The following is a 23,341-nucleotide window of genomic DNA, read 5'->3' on the forward strand; positions in this document are numbered from 1 at the left end:
AAAAGTTGGCCACGCCCACCCAGTCACATTACCCCCTCACCAAGCCACACCCACAAAATAAGCCATGCCCACAGAACCGGTAGTAAAAATTTTTAGAACCCACCCCTGCTCCCCTTCATGCTGAATAAACTCAATTATGAATGGATCTTAAATAGAAAACTATCTTTAGATAGATTTTTTTTTACTCCAAAAGCATTTTATTAAAATGAATTTGATAAAAATAAAAAAAATCCGATTTAAATAAAAAAAAATCTGATTTAAATTTTAAAAAATCCGATTTTGGTTTGATTTTTTTTTTTAAAAAAAAAATCATTGATTTTTATCCACCCTGCACCCATGTCTCCAGGGAGGAAGCTGTTCCATTAATTGTTCTCCCTGTCAGGAAATTCCTCTTCATTTTTCATTTCCAAGTTGGATCATGGTGGCTCAGCGGTTAAGAAGCTTCCTCAGCTCAGCGAGTCTCTAAAAGGATGCAAATGACCAGCTGTCTGCAAGGAATTTAAATCCTTCCATTCCCCACCATCCGGTCAGAGTTGAAGAAGCTTCTTGGATGAGAAGTGAAACGTCTTCAAAGAAAAAACATGAAAAGTCCAGTTGCCCCTTGAAACAGCAATTGTCCTCTGGGACAACTGAGGACACAGACAAATCTCCAAGTGGCCTCAACGTCTCTCTAAAAAGGATGCAAATGACCAAGGAATTTAAATCCTTCCATTCCCCACCATCCGGTCAGAGCTGAAGAAGCTTCTGGGATGAGAAGCGAAATGTCTTCAAAGAAAAAAACAGAAAGTCCAGTGGCCTCCTGAAAAAAAACACCTTTGGGACAATTTCTGGATGGCTGAGAATCGCCATAAACTTCTCTGCACTCTTTCAAGGGCCTCAGATCTCACAGTTTAATCCACCTGATGTTTGAAGAAAAAAATTCCTCTAATTCTCTCTCTCTCTTTTTTTTTTAGTGTGGGAAAGACAAGCTAGGCTGAATCTCACCCGCTTAGCTGCAAACAGGTTGTTGGACTTTCAGGTTAGGAGCCGAATCTGTATTTTGGTCACGTCCGAAAAACTTAGATACGCCACGTTTCAGGATCCAAATTTAACTGACCAAAAAATAAATTAATTAAAAGGAGTTTTTCGGCCTTTTCAAATGTTGTTTTCGAGAGCAACTTCCTATGGGTGCCTTAAACACGATGGCTAAAACTCCTCGCTGAAATGTTAAGGCTGCAGCGTTCGGCCCCCACGTTCAAAATTCCTAGCATAATTTGGTTTCTGTCCCAAGAAACCCTCAATCTCAAGAGTTGAGAAAATAAACAGAGATCAGGAGAACTGGAGTTCAGATTTGAAACTGAAGCTGTCCTCGGCTCGCAATGTTTGATTTTAAGAAATCCCTGGTCCCATTCCTTCAGTCATCGAAGATGCTGAGCTATCAACTTCTCTGCATAAGGACCAGGAAATCACTTCCCGATGGAAGTTCTTAGTAACTGAATGAAATAACAGAATAACAGAATTGGAAGGGACCTTAGAGGTCTTCTAGTCCAACCCCCTCCTCAAGCAGGAAACCCTATACCTGTCAGCCCCGGAGGCCATCTTTTTTTTGAAATCTTCAGGGCTGCCACATTTAGTGCTGTGGGAAACTGGGAGAGGGGGGGGGGATTGGCATGGAGTCGCAGGAATATGTAGTCATAATAACATTCCTTTCTCAGAGAGTCAAGGACGTTCAGCCTGCACCTGGAGTGGCATATCTGGGAGGCATCTCCATGTCAGCACTTCAAACTGCATTTACTCTAGTGCTGACATAAGAAGGAGAAGCGAAGGCGTCTGGAAAGGGACGTTTGACTTTTCACCTACTTATTTTCCCTGGAGATAATATCCCCTAGGAGATGGGATGGGAGGGGGGAAATTCCTTTGAGCTGGAGCGGTAGATTAGGGGTAGAATGACTTGGAAGATGGCCAATGAGTGCAGGGGAGTGGGGAACGGAAAGGGAGGGTTTTGGGGCTGGAAGTCAGTGTTGGCTTCAATTGGAGTCGGGTTTAGAATGTCGTGCTTAATAAATAGGAGTTTTTCTTCAAAGACTTTGTTTGAAATGCAATTTATTTGAGACAACCTCGAAACTTGACACTCCAACTGAGATGGTGCTTTAATTGGATCATGGGATGGACATGTGGGTGCACGGGAAGGGACTTGGACTTTCTTTTGGGTGGGGAAAACCTGGAAGATTTCAGATTCGGGTTTTCCCAGATGTGCCAATATGACATCTCTAATAAAGTGGAACTTTGAGGAATTTCTAGCCTCGGAATTTTTGTTTCATTGGGGGGTGTTCCTTGGAACTTGGACGTTACCATTTTAGACAAATGGCTGTCCAGTCTCTTCTTAGAAGCCTCCAGTGATGGAGCATCCACAACTTCTAAAGGTAAGTTGTTCCACGGATTAATTTTTCTCACTGTCAGAAAATTAGTTAGTTCTAGGTTGACTCTCCTTCACTGGTTTCCATCCGTTGCTTCTTGTCCTGCCCTTCAGGTGCTTTGGAGAATCGGTTGATCAGTGGTCTGAAGTGATTGAATCATTGCAACTGGGACTCATTGTTGTTGTTAGTTTGAGGGACGTTTCTCAAAGTAATGTCTTTCAAACTGACAACAAAAAAAAAATAATGAAGATGCTTATGTAAAATACTTCCCTCCCCGCGTTTGTGTGTGTGTGTTTGAGATACGGCACAATGGTTTTCCCTCAGCTTATTTTGCAAGACCACCTGGAGTTTCCCAAGATTGCGCTATCAAACAAGGCGATGAAAGTTCCTGTAGATTTTTTTTTTGACAGGAAACGAATGGAAAACTAAAGAAAAACAGATGGCTAATGCTCCGGTGTGTCTGGATCTTTTTTTTAAAAAAAAAATAAACAGAACAAAACATAACAAAATCCACAAACAGTCAAAATAGCAATCTTCGTTCTCCACACACAAAATGTCTTCATCACACTGTTCCATCAACAATGGTTCTTGGTAGATATGTCCTTAAAACCTATTTCTTTCAGTTAGCCGGGCTGGCCTGATTTTATATTGGTTTTTAAAATTGATACTGATTTTAATTGAAATGTTTTAAATTATGGGCCAAACTTTATTTAATTATTTTAAAACTATTTTAACTTTTGTGTACAAATGTTTTATTTTTGGCTGTTCACTGCCCTGAGTCCGAAAGGAGAAGGGCGGTATAGAAATTTAAATAAATAAATACATAAATACATAAATACATAAATACACAAATAAATAAATAAATAAATAAATAAATAAATAAATAAATAAATAAATGTCAGTCTATGCATTGCACTAAGCCAGGATCTGCTAAAAACATGGCTTGTGAATAAGCCGAATTCAGCTAACCCGCCACATTATATCTCTGGGTTTCTTCTCAAGGCAACTCAATACGATTCACCATTTAGGCCAAACTCCTCTTGAGAGTTGGAATAATATAGAACAGGGATGGCTAACCTTTTTGCCATTGCGTGCCAAAAGTGGGGGGAGCAGGTGCCCACGCCCATCATTCAATGCGCCCCGCCCCCCTGCGCATGCGCGCGTGACACACATCCCCCGTACTCCCCCCGCTTTTGGCACGCGACGGCATGGTGGGCCTAGTAGGCTCATTTTTTGCCCTCCCCAGGCTCCAAGAAAGCCTCTGGAGGCTGGAAACAGCCCTTTTGCTGACTTCCGGTGGGACCGGAAGTCCCATTTTTCGCCCTCCCCGGGCTCCAGAGGCTTTCTAGGAGCTTGGGGAGGGCAAAAACGGGCCTTCCCCACCCCCCACAGAGGCCCTCCAGAGGTCGGAAACGGCCCTTTTGCTGACTTCCGGTGGGACCGGAAGTCCCGTTTTTCACCCTCCCCGGGCTCCAGAGGCTTTCTAGGAGCTTGGGGAGAGCAAAAACGGGCCTTCCCCACCCCCCACAGAGGCCCTCCAGAGGTTGGAAACAGCCCTTTTGCTGACTTCCGGTGGGCCCGGAAGGCCTGAAAATCAGATGTGCGAGCCAGAGCTGAGCTAGGGCAACGCTTGCGTGCCCACCGATATGGCTCCACGTGCCACCTGTGGTACGCGTGCCATAGGTTCGCCATAATGGATATAGAACATAGAATAATACGTTTGGAAGGGACTTCGGAGGTCTTCTAGTCCAACCCCCTGCTCGAGCAGGAGTCCTGATATCATGCCGAAAAAATGGCCGTCCAGTCTCTTCTCAAAAGCCCCCAATGATATTAGAATGTGCAGAAATGAACAGATTAACACTAGCAATTAAGGAGAGAGAACAAACTAAATATTATACGATTATGGGAAGTATTTTATCAACGGTTAGAGAATAAAAAAAGGAATCTGGAAATGAAGAAGACTGAAGAAAAATAGAAAATATATTAAGACAGAGCTATAAATAAGATGACCGTTGTTAGCATATGTACGACGAGAATAACAATGTTCAATATTATTGTTGTACTATTATTAGAAGATAATAAGAAGAAAATGAAGAGTATGATAATGTTTAATGGTTTAATGTATTGTAATTTTAAAGTTTAGAGAAGTAATGTGAATGCGAATGATGTTGTAAATGTTGAAGGATGTTGCACAGAGATAGTTGTACCCAGACAACACACTGCTTAAGGAAAGATGGAATGTATGTATTTTAAAAAATTGAAAAATAAAAAACTTTTTTTTTTTAAAAAAAGAAGAAAGCTTCCAATGATGGAGCCCATGATGTTGACATCAAGCATCTGTTGACCCAACAGATTGAGTATGCAAAACAAATGATGTCCACTTACAATCCAGCAAACTTTGAGATTATATAACTACCTAAGGGCATCATGTGTGAATGCAGGCCATAGATTTACAACCGAGCTGATGAATCATGTTTTGTGAAGATAAAGTGTAATGTGTGAACCTGGATAGAAAGACAGAAGGTATCTCCTAACATAAATGGACAAGAAGAAGTCACCTGGTGATCTATGTTATAACATTTATAACTTATTGGGAATAAATTATGATGTCCACAGGTGTGTAGCTTTAGCAATACGGATAGTCCTCGATTTACGGCCGCAATGGAGACCAGATTTTCTGTTGCTAAAGGCACCAAGTCACCTGGTGATCGTTCCAAAGTCTTCCAGCCAGCTTTCATGGCTAAAACAAGACTAGAACTCACAGTCACCTGGTGATTGGCCCAAAATCACCTAGCCAGTTGGTTAAGTTGGTCATCACATATCCATGCCCAATGTTATATGTGATGACCAGCTTAACCAACTGGCTAGGTGATTTTGGGCCAATCACCAGGTGACTGTGAGTTCTAGTCTTGTCTTAGCCATGAAAGCTGGCTGGGAGACTTTGGAACGATCACCAGGTGACTGTGAGTTCTAGTCCTGCCTTAGACATGAAAGCTGGCTGGAGAACTTTAGGCCAATCCCCAGATGGTGAGTTCTAGTCCCACCTTAAACGTGAAAGACAGTTGGGTGACCCTGGGCAAATCACCAGGAGATGGTGAGTTCTAGTCCCACTTTAGGCATGATATCCAGCTGGGTGACTTTGGGCCAATCACCAGGAGACTGTGAGTTCTAGTCCACCTTACACATGAAAGACACTTGGGTGACCCTGGGCAAATCACCAGGAGATGGTGAGTTCTAGTCCCACCTTAGGTATGAGATCCAACTGGGTGGCTTTGGGCCAGTCCAACCCCCCCTCAGTCCAACCCACTTCATTGTTGTGCGGAAAACAAGAGAAGGATGGAGTCTTAGGTTATTTACTCATTACTTAAAAAGTAATAAAGGCGGGGTTGAAAAAAAAACCCAAATCACTCCATCAGTAAGCAAGCAAGCAAGCTCATAGGTGCCCTTTCCAGAGGTTCTCAAGTGGTCCTCGCTATATTGCAACAACATTTCCCGCCAATCACACATAGAGGGACGTTGGCACCGGGTGATGTAAGCACTGCCTACAATGACAAAGTCAGTGTGGCCCATGCCTTCATCCATCTCTTCAGTTGGAAGCCCCGGAGATGCACTGCAGAGGGGAAAAGCGGCCAGACCCAGGGTCTCAAATCTTCCTGTTTTTTCCTTCCCCCCCTCTCTTTCTGTTTCTGTCATCTCTATCCATCTCTCTCTCCTTCCCCCCTTTCTCTCTTTCTCTCCCTCCCTCTCTCTGTTTCTTTCTGTTTCTATCATCTCTCTCCATCTCTCTCTCCTTCCCCCCTTTCTCTCTTTCTCTCCCTCCCTCTCTCTGTTTCTTTCTGTTTCTATCATCTCTCTCCATCTCTCTCCCTCTCCCTCCCTCTCTTTCTCTTTCTGTTTCTATCATCTCTATCTTTCTTTCCCTCCCTCTCTTCCTTTCTATCATCTCTATCCATCTCTCTCTCCTTCTCTCTTCCTGTCTTTCTCTCTTTCTCTCCCTCCCTCCCTCTCCCTCTCTTTCTTTGTTTCTATCATCTCTATCCATCTCTCTCTCTCCCCCTCCCTCCCTCCATCTCTTTCTATTTCTATCATCTCTATCCATTTCTCTCTCCTTCTCTCTTCCTGTCTTTCTCTCTCTCTCCCCCTCCCTCCCTCAATCTCTTTCTATTTCTATCATCTCTATCCATTTCTCTCTCTCCCTCCCTCCCTTTCTCTCCCTCCCTCTCTCTCCTTCTGTTTCTATCAACTCTATCAATCTCTCTCTCCCCCTCCATTTCTCCCTTTCTCTCCCTCCCTCCTTCTCTCTCTCTCTTTCTGTTTCTATCATCTCTATCCATCTATCTCTCTCCCCCTCCCCTCTCCCTCCCACCCTCCCTCCCTCTTTCTCTCCCTCCCTCCTTCTCTTTCTATCATCTCTATGCCTCCCTCCCTCCATCTCTTTCTCTCTTTCCCTCCCTCCCTCCTTCTCTTTCTGTTTCTATCATCTCTCTCTCTCTCTTTCTGTTTCTATCATCTCTCTCCATCTCTCTCTCTCTCTCTTCCACCCCCTCTCTCTCCCTCTCTCTTTCTGTCCTTCTCTCTCTTTTGGCTTTGGACCAGCCACTACAACTCCTCTCTCCAGCCCAGAACTGCCAATCTGTATTCAGGAGAGGTGAAAGCTGACTCATGTCTGTAGCGATGGACTGCGTAAAAATAGCTCAGTCACTTTTACATCTTTTCAATCAGCGAGGAGACTTATGTTAAATATATCTCGCTGGGAACGCTCCATGCAGCTCTAAAATTCTGGGTTTCAGGAGCTCTCACAGGCCGGATTGTTTGACTTTCGTCAATTGGAGCTGGCAGATGTTGGCTGCTGTATTTGCTTAGAGAGAATAGCTACACTCTTGCCTTTGTTTCCAGAAAGGAGTAAACAGCCGGTGGCGTTTTTCTTTTTAATGCCTTTCAAGATTGCAAACAAAATTGGAAGGGACCTTGGAGGTCTTCTAGTCCAACCCCCTGCTCTGGTAGGAATCCCTATGCGATTGCAGACAAATACTTATCCAACATCTTCTTAAAAACGTCCAGTGTTGGAGCATCCACAACTTCTGGTGGCAAGCTGTTCCACAGATTAATTGTTCTAACTGTCAGGCAATTTCTCCTTAGTTCTAAGTTGCTTCTCTCCTTGGTTAGTTTCCACCCATTGCTTCTTGTCCTGCCCTCAGGTGCTTTGGAGAACAGATTGACTCCCTCTTCTTTGTGGGCAGCCCCTGAGATATTGGAAGACTGCTATCATGTCACCCCTAAGTCTTTCTTTTCATTGAACTAGACATACCCAGTTCCTGCAACCGTTCTTCATATGTTTTAGCCTCCAGTCCCCTAATCATCTTTGCTGCTCTTCTCTGCACTCTTTCTAGAGTCTCCACATCTTTTTTACATCGTGGCGACCAAAACTGGATGCAGTACTCTAGGTGTGGTCTTTAATACATGTGGTGCTCTAAGATGCATTTCTTCCTGTGAAGAAGGAGTGTTTCCTACAAGGAGGAGCAGAAGGAGGTGGAAGAGAAATATGAGAAGGAAAAGGAATGAGGAGGAGGAGGAGAGAAGAAAGAGGAGGAGGAGGAGGAAGAGGAGGAGAAGAAGTAGAAGTAGGAGGTGGAAGAGAAATATGAGAAGGAAAAGGAATGAGGAGGAGGAGAAGAAGAAGAAGAAGAAAGAGGAGGAGGAGGAGGAAGAGGAGGAAGAGGAGAAGAAGAAGTAGAAGTAGAAGTAGTAGGAGGTGGAAGAGAAATATGAGAAGGAAAAGGAATGAGGAGGAGGAGAAGAAGAAGAAAGAGGAGGAAGAGGAGGAGGAGGAAGAGGAGGAAGAGGTGGAAGAGAAATATGGAAGGAAAAGGAATAAGGAGGAGGAGAAGAAGAAGAAGAAGAAGAAGAAGAAGAAGAAGAAGAAGAAGAAGAAGAAGAAGAAGAAGAAGAAGAAGAAGAAAGAGGGGGGGCTGCTGGGGGTTCGAGAGAACCTCTAGCTAAGATTCTGTACAGTTCGGAGAACCCCCAAATCCTGCTCCTGGCTGGCCCGCCCACTCCGCCCCTCCCAGGAGTCCCCATGTGGCCCGTTTTTGATGCAGGCAAGTGCAGGGCGTGCGCGGAGGCTCGGGGAGGGCGAAAAACGGGCCTACTGGAAGTTCGGGAAAGCCGGAAATGGTCCATTTCCGGCCTCCAGAGGGCTCCTGGAGCCTGGGGAGGCCGTTTTCGCTCTCCCGGAGGCTCGAGAAAAGCCTCTGGAGCCTGGGGAGGGCAAAAACATCCCCCCCGCCATAGTACAGGAGGCTGACTAGGCCACGCCCACCATGGCCACGCCCACCCAGCAACTGGGCAGAGAACCCCTTGCTAAAATTTTTGAAGCCCACCCCTGCATGCAAGCGTCATAAAAACAATTTTTTTAAAAAACCCAAATTTCCACTTATTTGTGCTGTAGAAGACACATGTTGCAAAATTCCAATTATCTCAGTCCCTCGGTTGCACATGAATAACGCATTTTTTTTTTTAAACTGACCTCCGTTATAAATTATTTCAGCTGCTCATGTGCTATCACCCCAATCAAAGGTTAGGATTTTGTTGATAGCAAAACAGGCTGGGCTAATGAATTGTTTGGCGACTTGCTTCTACCACTATCTATTCCTGCCGAAGGTTTTTTTTCATGCAATTAGGAGATACATTTCAACATTCCTATTTCTTTTTTAGAAATAACATTTCCAATCCCCAGGAATGCAAGCATGCAAGCATGCAAGGTTGGTCCTACCTAAAGACAAAACAGGGAAGGTTTCCAAACGCACGGCCCCCACGCAAAAGCATCACAATTTTGGGTAAGTTGAGATTCATAGGCCCTTATTCCTTCCTTCCTTCCTTCCTTCCTTCCTTCCTTCCTTCCTTCCTTCCTTCCTTCCTTCCTTCCCCTTTCTCCCTAGCTCATTCCTCCCTCCCTTTCTTCTTTTCCCTCCCTCCTTCTCTCCCTCCCTAATTAATTCCTTCCTTCCTTCCTTCCTTCCTTCCTTCCTTCCTTCCTTCCCCTTTCGCCCTAGCTCATTCCTCCCTCTCTTTCTTCTTTTCCCTCCCTCCCTCCTTCTCTCCCTCCCTAATTCCTTCCTTCCTTCCCCTTTCTCCCTAGCTCATTCCTCCATCTCTTTCTTCTTTTCCCTCCCTCTCTCCTTCTCTTCCTCCCTAATTCCTTCCTTCCTTCCTTCCTCTTTCTCCCTAGCTCATTCCTCCCTCCCTTTCTTTTCCTTCCTTCCTTCCTTCCGCTTTCTCCCTAGCTCATTCCTCCCTCTCTTTCTTCTTTTCCCTCCCTCTCTCCTTCTCTTCCTCCCTAATTCCTTCCTTCCTTCCTTCCTCTTTCTCCCTAGCTCATTCCTCCCTCCCTTTCTTTTCCTTCCTTCCTTCCTTCCGCTTTCTCCCTAGCTCATTCCTCCCTCCCTTTCTTCTTTTCCCTCCCTCCTTCCCTCCCTCCCTAATTCCTTCCTTCCTTCCTAGCTCATTCCTCCCTCTCTTTCTTCTTCCCCTCCTCCCTCCCTCCCTCCCTCATCCTCGACCCTTCCAGTCCCTTTCTCTCTCTCTCCTCTTCCTTTCCTTTCTTCCTCTCTTTCTTTTTTATTTCTTTTCTTCCTTCTTCTCTTCCTTATCCTCCCCTTCTTCCCTCACACACACAAGCACAGAAAGAAACACACAAACAAGCGCACCGAAATTTCTGAAACAGGCCAAAAAGTTTGGCTGAGAAAATTAGTGCCTCTTTTTTCTTGCCTATTTCTTGGACCAGGATTTCCATTTAAAGTCATCGCGTCTCGCCTTGTATATTGTAGTCTAGTTTGAAATTAAATGTGAAAAATGGCACAATACAAAGATGCTTAAAAGTCAACTATTGGGACAATTTGCTTCCATCCGAGCAAGTGTTTACCATCCTCAGCAGTTTTAACCTGCTTGACTTCAACGCCCAGAATTCTCCAGCCAGCATGCTTAAATATGATAAGACCCAATTTTCTCTTTTAAAAATACTCTAAAGTGTTCAGGTGTTGCCAAATCTTTGCAAAGCTAATTAGAAATTCCGGTTTTGCACTGAATAAATGTTACTTCCTCCACTGTGCCCTTTTCTTGCAACACACCCAAATAACTTTTTACCTTATTTTGGTCCTATTATAAATCGATGCAGTAGGATGGATCAATTTACATCCTTCACCAATCCTGAGATTAGTGCAAGCCGCTGTCTAACAGATTTTTGCAACAATATGGACTAGAAACTTCAGATGAAAAAAGGTTTGACGCTTCCAAGACACTGTCCCCTGCATCTAATGCACATCACATCGTATAACTGACCAACAATTCTACACAACCATAACACACCCATAGCCACTACCTTTTCCTGGGATGTTTCAAATTCTCAGCCTATTTTATTCTTGGATTTCTTAGTGGTCTCCCATCCAAGTTCTAACTGAATTTAAGCCTCCTTGGTTTTCCCGGACAGCCACAGAGGTTGCTTAGAAATACACGTCGTCTAGTGCCTTTTACACCAGTGTTTCAACTCCCAGAACTTCAACTCCCAGAATTCCCCAGCCTTGGCAGCTTTAAACTGTGCGGACTTCAATTCCCAGAATCCTCCAGTCAGAATGCTGCCTGGGGAATTCTGGGAGTTGAAGCCTACAGAGCTTAAAGTTACCACAGAGTTGAGAAAAAAACACTGTTTCAGACAATTGACTCAATGCTGCATTTGCCGTCTGGATATTTTCTATAAACAGCTATTAGCCTATTTAATAACATTTGAGGATAATACTCAAGAATGAATTTATTTTTTTTAATCTAGAAAAGATGCCCAGTCACTCCCAGTGAATTTTCCTGAATTTGGGAGCGGGATGCAAAGCAAAACAACGTTTTCAATCAGGGTGGATTTGATTTAAATCGAGTTGGTTTAAATCACAATTTAAATCATGATTTAAATCACTCGTAAAAAGGCTTGATTTAAATCAACTCGATTTAAATCATAATTTTTAAAGAGCAACTGTCATCTCTGCTACTCCTTTGACCCACTGTTGACTCACCGATAGTCCCCGTGTTGCAGAATATACAGCCTCGTGCTACATAACTAAGCTCCATTTCATGCTGAATAAACTAAATTATTTATGTATCTTAAATAGAAAAACTATCTTACGATAGATTTTTACCCCAAAAGTTTTTTATTAAAATAAATTCGATAAAAATAAAAAAAATCCGATTTAAATTAAAAAAAATCTGATTTTTTTAATTTTTTTAAAAAAATCATTGATTTTTATCCACCCTGTTTTCAATTTTAGGCAACCAGTGGGCCAGGCTGTAGCGAGCCAACCATGAACACTAAATAAAATTTGACTTTTACTTGAGTTTGTTTAACGCATCAGCAATCCAGGCTAACTATATGGATAGGTTTCAGAATCCACTCCTCACCTGCTCCACAGATTAATTTGGGGGGTACTACTATATTACTAAGAGCAAGGGGAGAGCCAGTTTGGGTATAGTGGTTTAGGCACCAGGCTAGAAACCAGGAGACTGTGAGTTCTAGTCCCACTTTGGGCCTGAAAGGCAGCTGGGAGATTTTGGGCCAATGACCAGGAGACGGTGAGTTCTAATCCCACTTTGGGCATGAAAGGTGGCTGGGTGACTTTGGCCAATCACCAGGAGACGGTGAGTTCTAGTCCTGCCTTAGGCATGAAAGGCTGCTGGGAGATTTTGGGCCAATCACCAGGAGACGGTGAGTTCTAGTCCCACTTTGGGCATGAAAGGCAGCTGGGAGATTTTGGGCCAATCACCAGGAGACGGTGAGTTCTAGTCCCACTTTGGGCATGAAAGGTGGCTGGGTGACTTTGGGCAATCACCAGGAGACTGTGAGTTCTAGTCCTGCCTTAAGCATGAAAGCTGATAAGGTGATTTTGGGCCAATCACCAGGAGACGGTGAGTTCTAGTCCCACTTTGGGCATGAAAGGCAGCTGGGAGATTTTGGGCCAATGACCAGGAGACGGTGAGTTCTAGTCCCACTTTGGGCATGAAAGGCGGCTGGGAGATTTTGGGCCAATGACCAGGAGACGGTGAGTTCTAGTCCCACTTTGGGCATGAAAGGTGGCTGGGTGACTTTGGGCCAATTACAAGGAGACTGTGAGTTCTAGTCCTGCTTTAGGCATGAAAGCTGATAAGGTGATTTGGGCCAATGACCAGGAGACTGTGAGTTCTAGTCCTACCTTAGGCATGAAAGCCGACTGGGTGCCTTTGGGCCAGTGACTCTCTCTCAGCCTATGATGTGAAGCTCAGGTGCCAAATCGGCCAATCAATTCCTATTACAACCAATGAAGGCAAGCTGCACCACCGGTTAATTGTCCTCACCGTCAGGAAATTCCACCTTAATTTCAAGTTGCTTCTCTCCTCATTAGTTTCCATCCATTGTTTTCTTGTCCTGCCTTCAGGGGCTTTGGAGCATAGGTGGACCCCCCTCCTCTTTATGGCAGCCCCTCAAATATTGGAAGACCTCTATCCTGTCTCCCCTGGTCCTTCTCTTCACCAGACTAGCTAAATCCAAATCCTGCAACCGTTCTTCATATGTTTTAGTCTTCAGACCTTTTATTCATCTTCAGTTGCTCTTCCCTGCATTTTTTCCAAATATCTCAACATGTTTTTTTTTGTAATAGCCCCTGCTATTCAGATACACCTTTCCTGCACATGGGGGCTCCTATCTATTTCTGGTGAATATCAGCTCTTCTTAGATATTTACTCTGGATAAACAAGTTGGTCGGATGAATTTGGTTACTACTGATTGACTCACAGCAAGAGGCATAATTCGGTGATCAGCGGCAGGGAAAGATTTGATGCACCCCCACCTAGATATATATTTGGATCTGAATGGAGGGGGATAAAAAGGAATTTGGGATGGCAGAGGATCTTTTTTGGGGGAGGGGGGATCTCCAAAGGCAAATCCCACCTCTTCCCAACATTTTTTTTTAATAAAAGCAGGACTAGCACAAGAATCCTTTACTGTTTTCGTCCTAAAGCAGGGGTGAAATCCAGCAGGTTCTGACAGGTTCTGGAGAACCGGTAGCGGAAATTTTGAGCAGTTCGGAAAACCGGCAAATGCCACTTCTGGCTGGCCCCAGAGTGGGGTGGGAATGGAGATTTTGCAATATCCTTCCCCCAGGAGTAGGATGGGAATGGGGATTTTGCAGTATCCTTCCCCTGGAGTAGGGAGGGAATGGGGATTTTGCAGTATCCTTCCCCTGGAGTGGGATGGGAATGGAGATTTTGCAATATCCTTCCCCCAGGAGTGGGGAGGGAATAGGAATTTTTCAGTATCCTTCCCCTGGAGTAGGGAGGGAATGGGGATTTTGCAGTATCGTTCCCCTGGAGTGGGATGGGAATGGAGATTTTGCAATATCCTTCCCCCAGGAGTGGGGAGGGAATGGGGATTTTGCAGTATCCTTCCTCCAGGAGTGGGGAGAGAATGGAGATTTTGCAATATCCTTCCCCCAGGAGTGATGTGGGAATGGGGATTTTGCAGTATCCTTCCCCAGGAGTGGTGTGGGAATGGGGATTTTGCAGTATCCTTCCCCCAGGAGTAGGGAGGGAATAGGGATTTTGCAGTATCCTTCCCCTGGAGTGGGGAGCGAATGGAGATTTTGCACTATCCTTCCCCCAGGAGTGATGTGGGAATAGAGATTTTGCAATATCCTTCCTCCAGGAATAGGGAGGGAATGGGGATTTTGCAGTATCCTTCCCCTGGAGTGGGATGGGAATGGAGATTTTGCAATAACCTTCCCCCAGGAGTGGAGAGGGAATGGGGATTTTGCAGTATCCTTTCCCCCAGGAGTGGGGATGGAATGGAGATTTTGCAGTATCCTTCCCCTGGAGTGGGGAAGGAATGAAGATTTTGCAATATCCTTCCCCCAGGAGTGGGGAGGGCATGGGGATTTTGCAGTATCCTTTCTCCCAGGAGTGGGGACGGAATGGGGATTTTGCAATATCCTTCCCCCAGGAATAGGGAGGGAGTGGGGATTTTGCAGTATCCTTTCCCCTGGAGTGGGGAGGGAATGGAGATTTTGCAGTATCCTTCCCCTGCCACGCCCACCAAGCCACGCGTCCACAGAACTGGTAGTAAAAAAAAAATTAGATTTCACCACTGCCCTAAAGATCTCTGATTTGGCACCAAGTGGACTTCTTCAGGTGCAGATCTTCAGGCAAGGACATCTGAAGGAAGATCTAGAAGCCACTTGGTCTAATTAGAGTGGATCTTACGATCACCCTGGTTCAGAAGGCACCTTCTGGGTCCAAAATGGGTTCGCTTTTTAGGGAATCGGTCCATCTCCAGTCCAATGAGCTACCAAGAAGGGGAAAAACGTGACTTGTAGTAATTTTACGGAGATGTCCATGCATTCCAGGCACCAAAACAGAAGGAGGTTACTATGGCTGTGTTCTAGGACAGGGGTCTCCAACCTTGGCAAGTTTAAGCCTGGCGGACTTCAACTCCCAGAACCTGGCGGACTCTTCAACTCTGGCTGGGGAATTCTGGGAGTTGAAGTCCGCCAGGCTTAAATTTGCCAAGGTTGGAGACCCTTGTTCTAGGACAGTGATGGCTAACCTTTTTGCCATCGTGTGCCAAAAGCGGGGGGAATGCGGAGGGGGGGGATGTGTGGGAGGTCGTGCGTGAGCATGCCAACACCCATAATTATATGCGCCCCGCCCCCGCACATGTGCACACTCCTCCCCCGCTCCTCCCGCACTTCCGTTTTTTGCTCTCCCTAGAGCCGTGATGGCGAACCTATGGCACGGGTGCCACAGGTGGCACGCGGAGCCATATCGGTGGGCACGCGAGCTCAGCTTCAGCACGCATGTGTGTGCCAGCCAGCTGATTTTCGGGCCTTCTGGGCTCACCAGAAGTCAGGAAACACACTGTTTCCGGCCTCCGGAGGGCCTCTGAGGGGGTGGGGAAGGCTGTTTTTGCCCTCCCCAGGCTCCTAGAAAGGCTCTGGAGCCTAGGGAAAGCAAAAAACGGGCCTACCGGGCCCACTGTGCCATCACATGCCAAAAGTGGGGTGGGGCACATAGAATTTTGGATGTGGGCACGCGTGCATGTGACCCCACCGTGCTCCCTCCGCTTTTGGCACACGATGGCAAAAAGGTTAGCCATCACTGCCCTAGAGCCTCTCTAGGAGCCTGGGGAGGGCAAAAACAGCCTTCCTCACCCCCCCCAGAGGCCCTCCGGAGGCCGGAAACTGCCCGTTTACCAACTTCCAGTGGGACCAGAAGGCCTGGTTTTTTTTGCTCTCCTCAGACTCCAGAGCCTCTCTAGGAGCCTGGGGAGGGCAAAAACAGCCTTCCTCACCTCCCCGGAGGCCGGAAACTGCCCATTTACCAACTTCCAGTGGGACCGGAAGGCCCGTTTTTTTTGCTCTCCTCAGACTCCAGAGCCTCTCTAGGAGCCTGGGGACGGTGAAAATGGCCTCCCCCCTCTCCCAGGCTCTCTGGAGGCAGGAAACAGCCTGTTTCCCTACTTCTGGTGGGCTCAGAAGGCCCGAAAATCAAGTGGAGCTGAGCTCGGGTGCCCACCCATATGGCTCCGCGTGCCACCTGTGGCACGCGTGCCATAGGTTCGCCATCACGGTTCTAGAAGGTTCCATGAACTTCTTGGTCTACTCATCAGCCCTGAGATTTCCAAGATTTCACAACGGCTTCTCTTTTTCGAGTACGGTCCAGGTTGATTAAACGCCGTCCCACGTGCCCCAACGAAGTGGACTTCTGGTGGACAAAGTGGACCTTTTCAGCTTGCCATCAAGTCCAGCTCGGCCCCATCCCTCAGGGACCCCAACGTTGTTTCTGGAGGGGAATCATAAAAAAGAGTTGGGGGGGGCAAGGAACCCTTTCAAATCTTTGAGAGGCATCTCAGGAGCTTCTGCAAAAGGGACTGATGGAAGGTCATTGGAGATACGGAGGATCCCGGATCTGCGCACTTTCCGCCGTGTTTTGAAGACACTCCTATTCCAGCAGGCCGGCCTGGCCTAATTTTCTCCCCTTCTTTTAAATTTTTAAATTGAAATTTTAATTTGTTTTAAATTATTGGGAGTTTTAATTGTCTCGGGCAAAAATTATTTAATTGGGTTTTAATCATGTTTTTTAACTTTTGTATTTATGTGTTTTATTTTGTGCCTGTTCACCGCCCTGAGTCCTTCGGGAGTAGGGCGGTATACAAATTTAATAAAATGAAAAATGAAAAATGAAAAATTGTGAAGGAGACCTGTCCGATGCAGCTATCCGCACTATCCAAAGTTTGTTAGGATAAGTTTTTTTTGTGTGGCCTCCCACTAAAGAGAACAAGCATTAAATAAGAGATTCCATGCCTGTTAGAACTTAACGTGCTTCCCTAATTATTAGCTGCATTAAAGGTAAAGGTTCCCCTCGCACATACGTGCTAGTCGTTCCCGACTCTAGGGGGCGGTGCTCATCTCCGTTTCAAAGCCGAAGAGCCGGCGCTGTCCGAAGACGTCTCCGTGGTCACGTGGCCGGCATGACTCAACGCCAAAGGCGCACGGAACGCTGTTACCTTCCCACCAAAGGTGGTCCCTATTTTTCTACTTGCATTTTTTACCTGCTTTCGAACTGCTAGGTTGGCAGAAGCTGGGACAAGTCACGGGAACTCACCCCGTTACGCGGCACTGGGGATTCGAACCGCTGAACTGTCGACCTTTCGATCGACAAGCTCAGCGTCTTAGCCACTGAGCCACCCCTGTATTAGCTGCATTACCGGGCTGTCAAGTTTCTACCTTTATCAGAATCAAACAGAAAAAATCCTGAGCTTTAAAGCAGGTGTTGTAGCTGTTTGGGTGCCATTTAACCAAACCGGGTGCCTCTTAAAGACTTCAAAACGATAACCATAACTTTCTTTCGGCGTTGTGTTATTGGCAAGTTTCGAACAGAAGGCGAGTCTGGCTTGTGACTCCAATCTTTCCTTGGATTTTTGCGAGAAAGATTTTTTAAAAAAAAATCTTGCAGTCTTCGACGTGCTGTTCAGGATTTATTTTATTTATTTATTATTTATTAATAATAAAGGATGTGTGGAACGGGTGGCTGGCAGTTAAAATGAGCTTTAAATGTGGACATTTCGTCCCCTATCGAAGGTGTTTTTTGGGGTGGGGTGGGGTTTCCCAATCTTACATGAGAGATCATTGTTAGTGGGCCAGGTTGTTATTCTTGGGTTTCTCCGTAAATAGCCAACTGAATACGGATTGATAGAGGAGAATATTGGTAGCTCAGGGTTGAAATGAGGGGGTCCTGGGAGCTTGGTTGTTTTCTTGAAGACGTTTCCTGACCCATCTAGGTAACATCATCAGTGCCAGAAGGGAGTGGGGGTTTTAGCACTGATGATGTTGCCTAGTTGGGTCAGGAAACGTCTGCAAGAAAAACACCAAGCTCAGAAAGCACCAAGGACCCCACAGTTCTTCTCTTCCTCTTCCTCCTCCTCCTCCTCCCACTCCCTTCTAGCACTGATGATGTTACTTAGTTGGGTCATGAAACGTCTGTAAGAAAAACACCGAGCAGCAAGTACCAAGGACCCCACAGTTCTCCTCCTCCTCCTCCTCCTCCTCCTCCTCCTCCTCCTCCTCCTCCTCCTCCTCCTCCTCCTCCTCCTCCTCCCACTCCCTTCTAGCACTGATCATGTTACTTAGTTGGGTCATGAAACGTCTGCAAGAAAAACACCAAGCTCAGAGAGTACCAAGGACCCCACAGTTCTTCTCCTCCTCCTCCTCCTCCATCTCCTCCTCCTCCTCCCACTCCCTTCTAGCACTGATGATGTTACTTAGTTGGGTCATGAAACGTTTGTAAGAAAAACACCAAGCTCAGAGAGTACCAAGGACCCCACAGTCCATTTCCTCCTCCTCCTCCTCCTCCTCCTCCTCCCACTCCCTTCTAGCACTGATGATGTTACCTAGTTGGGTCATGAAATGCCTGCAAGAAAACCACCAAGCTCAGAGAGCATCAAGGAGCCCACAGCCGTTCCCCCCTCCTCTCCAGAAATCCCCCTCCTTTCTAGCACTGACGATGTTACTTAGTTGGGTCATGAAATGTCTTCAAGAAAGCCACCAAACTCAGCCAGCTTCAAGGACTCCCAAATTTGGATTTAAAGCCAAAACTTTGTTGGGTCACTGGAGGGCCTAACCGGAGAACAATGATTCCCATGTTTGATCCCTTCTAGGGGGGAAGATAATCAGCTCTCCTGAACCAGAGATAAAATACGGCCACGCCAACACTTGCTCAACCAGTCTAACGACCGACCCCTGAAATGTGCGAGGCCGAAGCCGTCCTACTTACCGAACGACAGGACGAAAAAGAACGGCAGCCAGCAGAGAATGAAGACCCCGACCACGATGGCCAATGTCTTGGCTGCCTTCTTCTCCCTGGAGAACTTCAAAAGCCGGACTGAGAGAGAGCTTCTGAAGGTATGTCTCTTGGTGCTGGCCAACGAATCCTCCAAGACGTTCCGGCAATGGATCCTAAGCACCACTTCCATGGATTTGTTCCGTTCTTTCTTGACCCCGGCTTCGAGGCTCTTGGTGGTCCTCCTGGCCACCACGTAGATGTTGAAGTACATCACCAGGATGACCAAGAGGGGCAAGTAGAAGGAGAAGAGCGACGAGAAGAGGGCATAGCCGGGTTCTTCCGTGATGGTGCAGAACTCCTCGCTTTCGGGAGGCTCTTCCTTCCAACCCAAGAGGGGCCCGATGGAGATGACCATGGAGGAGAGCCAGACCACCCCCAAGATAACCACGGCCTTCTTCTCCGTCATAATGGTGGGGTACTTGAGGGAGTACTTGACCCCGATGTACCGGTCCACCGAGATGATGCACAAGCTCATGATGGAAGCGGTGCAACACAGGACGTCCACGGCGGCCCAGATGTCGCAGAAGATGCGTCCGAAGACCCACAGATCCAGGACCTCCAAGGTAGCCGAGAAGGGCAGGACGGTAGTGCTGAGGAGCAAGTCCGCGATGGCCAGGTTGATGATGAAGTAGTTAGTGACCGTCCGCAAGTGCCGGTTGCAGGCCACCGAGAGGATGACCAAGATGTTGCCCACGATCGCCAAGAGGATGAAGATGGCTAGGAAGACCCCGACGCCCACCGACTGCAGGCTCAGTCCCTGAGTTACGGAGGCGCTGGTGTTGGAGAAGGCATCTTCTCTGCTCAAGGACCCGTTAATCCCACCGGCTTCTCCTGTGTGGTTCCCATTCAAGCTGGCATTAATCCGGTCAGTGAAAGTCATTCTTTTTCAAAACGGCTCAGTCTCCATCGGGGACGGAGGCTCAGCAGCGCAACGGGGAGAGGGGCCGGCTTGTCTCTCCCACCGCTCCCCTACTGCATCCCGGGAGGAAGGTTGACCCCTGCTGAAAAATCCCGAAGCCCCCTCCCCTTTTTTAAAGCATATGGAGATAGTCCCTTCCTTCCTTCTTCCCTAATCTTTCTTTCTTTCTTTCTTTCTTTCTTTCTTTCTTTCTTTCTTTCTTTCTTTCTTTCTTTCTTTCTTTCTTTCTTTCTCTCTCTCTCTTTCTTCTTTCTTTCTTTCTTTCTTTCTTTCTTTCTTCCTTCCTTCCTTCCTTTCTTTCTTTCTTTCTTTCCCCCACTATCTCCCTCCCTTAGCAGACAGTTCCTGCAAAGGTCGACTCTGTCTTAACATCGCTCACCGCTTCCTCGGTCTCCAGCCACGCATCCCTGGCAGATTTATTCCACAAAGGAGCTGGATCTCAAGAAACTCACCTTGCCTGGCTTCCCCCAATCTCCGTGCCTTCAGGCATCTATTCTCCTTTCTCTTTGGGGTATAACAAACCTTAAGGCACCCCCCCACACCCCTCCGTCGTGCTCTCCAAATCCAAATCTGGAATATTTGACAGCAGCAGAACTCTTTGGGTTATTCTGAGGGCCTTTCCATGATCTGGGAGAGGGAAAGGAAGGGAAGGGAAAGGAAAGGAAGAAAAGGAAAAAAAGGAGAGGAAGGAAGGAAGGAAGGAAAGTGAAGCAGAAGAGAAAGAAAAGATAAAGTGGGTGAAACGATGGAAGGAGGGAAGGAAGGAAAAAAAGGAAAGGAGAAAGGAAGGAAGGAAAGACAAGCCCGAGGGAAAGAAAGGATGAGGTGGGTGAAATGAAGGAAAGAAGGAAGGAAGGAAAGACAAGCACAACAGAATGGAAGGATAAATAGGTGGATGAGTGGGTGGAAGGAAGGAAGGACAAGCACAAAGGAAAGAAGAAAGAAAAAAAGGAAAGAAGGAAGGAAGGAAGGAAGGAAGGACAAGCCCAAGGGAAAGAAAGGACAAAGTGGGTGAAACGAAGGAAGGAAAGATAAGCACAGAAGAAAGGAAGGATAAAATGGGTGAGCTAACGGAAGGATGAACGGAAGGACAAGCACAAAGGAAAGAAAGGATAAAGCGGGGTGCAATAACGGATGGCTGGATGGAAGGAAGGAAGGAAGGACAAGCACAAAGGAAAGAAAGGATAAAATGGGTGAAATAATGGAAGGAAGGAAAGACAAGCACAAAGGAAAGAAAGGATAAAATGGGTGGAATAATGGAAGGAAAGAAGCAGAAGCACAAGGGAAAGGAAAGATCAAGTGGGTGAAATAATAGTAGGCAGGAAAGGAAGAAGGAAGGAAGACAGGAAAGAAAGAAAGAAAGAAAGAAAAGAAAGAAAGAAAGAAAGAAAGAAAGAAAGAAAGAAAGAAAGAAAGAAAGAAAGAAAGAGACTCTTCACTCCTTCCCGGTCTCCCTCAAAGCCTCCTTCATCCCGCAAAAAAAAGAAAAGAAAAAGAAAAAGAACCGGCGCGACCCTCCGGACAGCGAAGCGGGCTCAATCCGGCGCCTGCCAAGCCCGGGCGAGGCCGCTCCGGTGCAGCGCGGGGGTCTCGGGGGCAGCGTGGCGGCCGGCCGGCCGGGCGAGGCGAGGCGAGGCGTTGCGGGGCTGGCGGAGCGGAGGGTCCCCGCCGCGTTTCTCAGCGGAGCAGCCGGGCGGGAGGCGGGCGGAGCTTCAGCCCGAAAATAGCTCCATTGAAGGATTCCCAGGCGCTGCCACCACCGGCCGCCCCCGGCAGACGCTAGAGGGCAGCAAAGAGACGGCGGGCCGGCCGGAGCTGCCGCAGCGCCCGCAGCCGCCGAACCGATTGGGAAGAAACAACAAGAGCCGGGAAGGGACCTTCGAGGTCATCTAGACCAACCCCCCCTCTGCCCAACACACACACACACACACACACACACACACACACACACACACACACACACACACACACACACACACACGGAGAGTGGCTCATAACAAGGGGAAAAAAAAGACACAGCTGGAAGGGACCTCAGAGGTCATCTAGTCCAACCCCCCCTCTGCCCAACACACACACACACACACACACACACACACACACACACACACACACACACAGGCGGAGAGTGGCTCATAACAGGGGGAAAAAAAAGACACAGCTGGAAGGGACCTTCGAGGTCATCTAGCCCACCCCCCCTCTGCCCAACACACACACACACACACACACACACACACACACTCACTCACTCACACACACACACACACACACACACACATACACGGGGGGAGAGTGGCTCATAACAGGGGGAAAAAAAAGACACAGCTGGAAGGGACCTTCGAGGTCATCTAGCCCAACCCCCTCTGCCCAACACACACACACACACACACACACACACACACACACACACACACAGGGGGGGAGAGTGGCTCATAACAGGGGAAAAAAAAGACACAGCTGGAAGGGACCTTCGAGGTCATCTAGACCAACCCCCTCTGCCCAACACACACACACACACACACACACACACACACACACACACACACACACAGGGAGAGTGGCTCATAACAGGGGGAAAAAAAGACACAGCTGGAAGGGACCTTCGAGGTCATCTAGCCCAACCCCCCTCTGCCCAACACACACACACACACACACACAGAGGGGGGGAGAGTGGCTCATAACAGGGGAAAAAAAAGACACAGCTGGAAGGGACCTTCGAGGTCATCTAGACCAACCCCCCCTCTGCCCAACACACACACACACACACACACACACAGAGGCGGAGAGTGGCTCATAACAGGGGGAAAAAAAAGACACAGCTGGAAGGGACCTCAGAGGTCATCTAGTCCAACCCCCCTCTGCCCAACACACACACACACACACACACACACACACAGGCGGAGAGTGGCTCATAACAGGGGGAAAAAAAAGACACAGCTGGAAGGGACCTTCGAGGTCATCTAGTCCAACCCTCCCTCTGCCCAACACACACACACACACACACACACACACAGAGGGGGGGAGAGTGGCTCATAACAGGGGGAAAAAAAAGACACAGCTGGAAGGGACCTCAGAGGTCATCTAGTCCAACCCTCCCTCTGCCCAACACACACACACACACACACACACACACAGAGGGGGGGAGAGTGGCTCATAACAGGGGGAAAAAAAAGACACAGCTGGAAGGGACCTCAGAGGTCATCTAGTCCAACCCCCCCTCTGCCCAACACACACACACACACACACACACACACACACACACACACACACACAGGCGGAGAGTGGCTCATAACAGGGGGAAAAAAAAGACACAGCTGGAAGGGACCTTCGAGGTCATCTAGCCCACCCCCCCTCTGCCCAACACACACACACACACACACACACACACACACACACACACACACTCACTCACTCACACACACACACACACACACACACACATACACGGGGGGAGAGTGGCTCATAACAGGGGGAAAAAAAAGACACAGCTGGAAGGGACCTTCGAGGTCATCTAGCCCAACCCCCTCTGCCCAACACACACACACACACACACACACACACACACACACACACAGGGGGGGAGAGTGGCTCATAACAGGGGAAAAAAAAGACACAGCTGGAAGGG

The 23,341-nt window shown here is 47.4% G+C and overlaps 1 protein-coding gene across 1 annotated transcript in view; it reads right to left on the reverse strand.

Annotated features, from left to right (window-relative positions):
- The window catches only part of ADRA1D (adrenoceptor alpha 1D), a 50,267-nt gene extending 30,169 nt beyond the window's left edge, over positions 1-20,098 (reverse strand). Inside the window, exon 1 of the mRNA XM_060687193.2 lies at positions 18,732-20,098. Coding sequence (XP_060543176.1) covers positions 18,732-19,680 — 949 coding nt within the window. The 5' untranslated portion in view covers positions 19,681-20,098. The remainder of the gene's footprint in view (positions 1-18,731) is intronic.
- Between the last annotated feature and the right edge of the window lie 3,243 nt (positions 20,099-23,341).

The sequence above is a fragment of the Pantherophis guttatus genome, chromosome 8 (assembly GCF_059756535.1).
Source record: "Pantherophis guttatus breed Tessera chromosome 8, ASM5975653v1, whole genome shotgun sequence".
NCBI lineage: Eukaryota > Metazoa > Chordata > Lepidosauria > Squamata > Colubridae > Pantherophis > Pantherophis guttatus.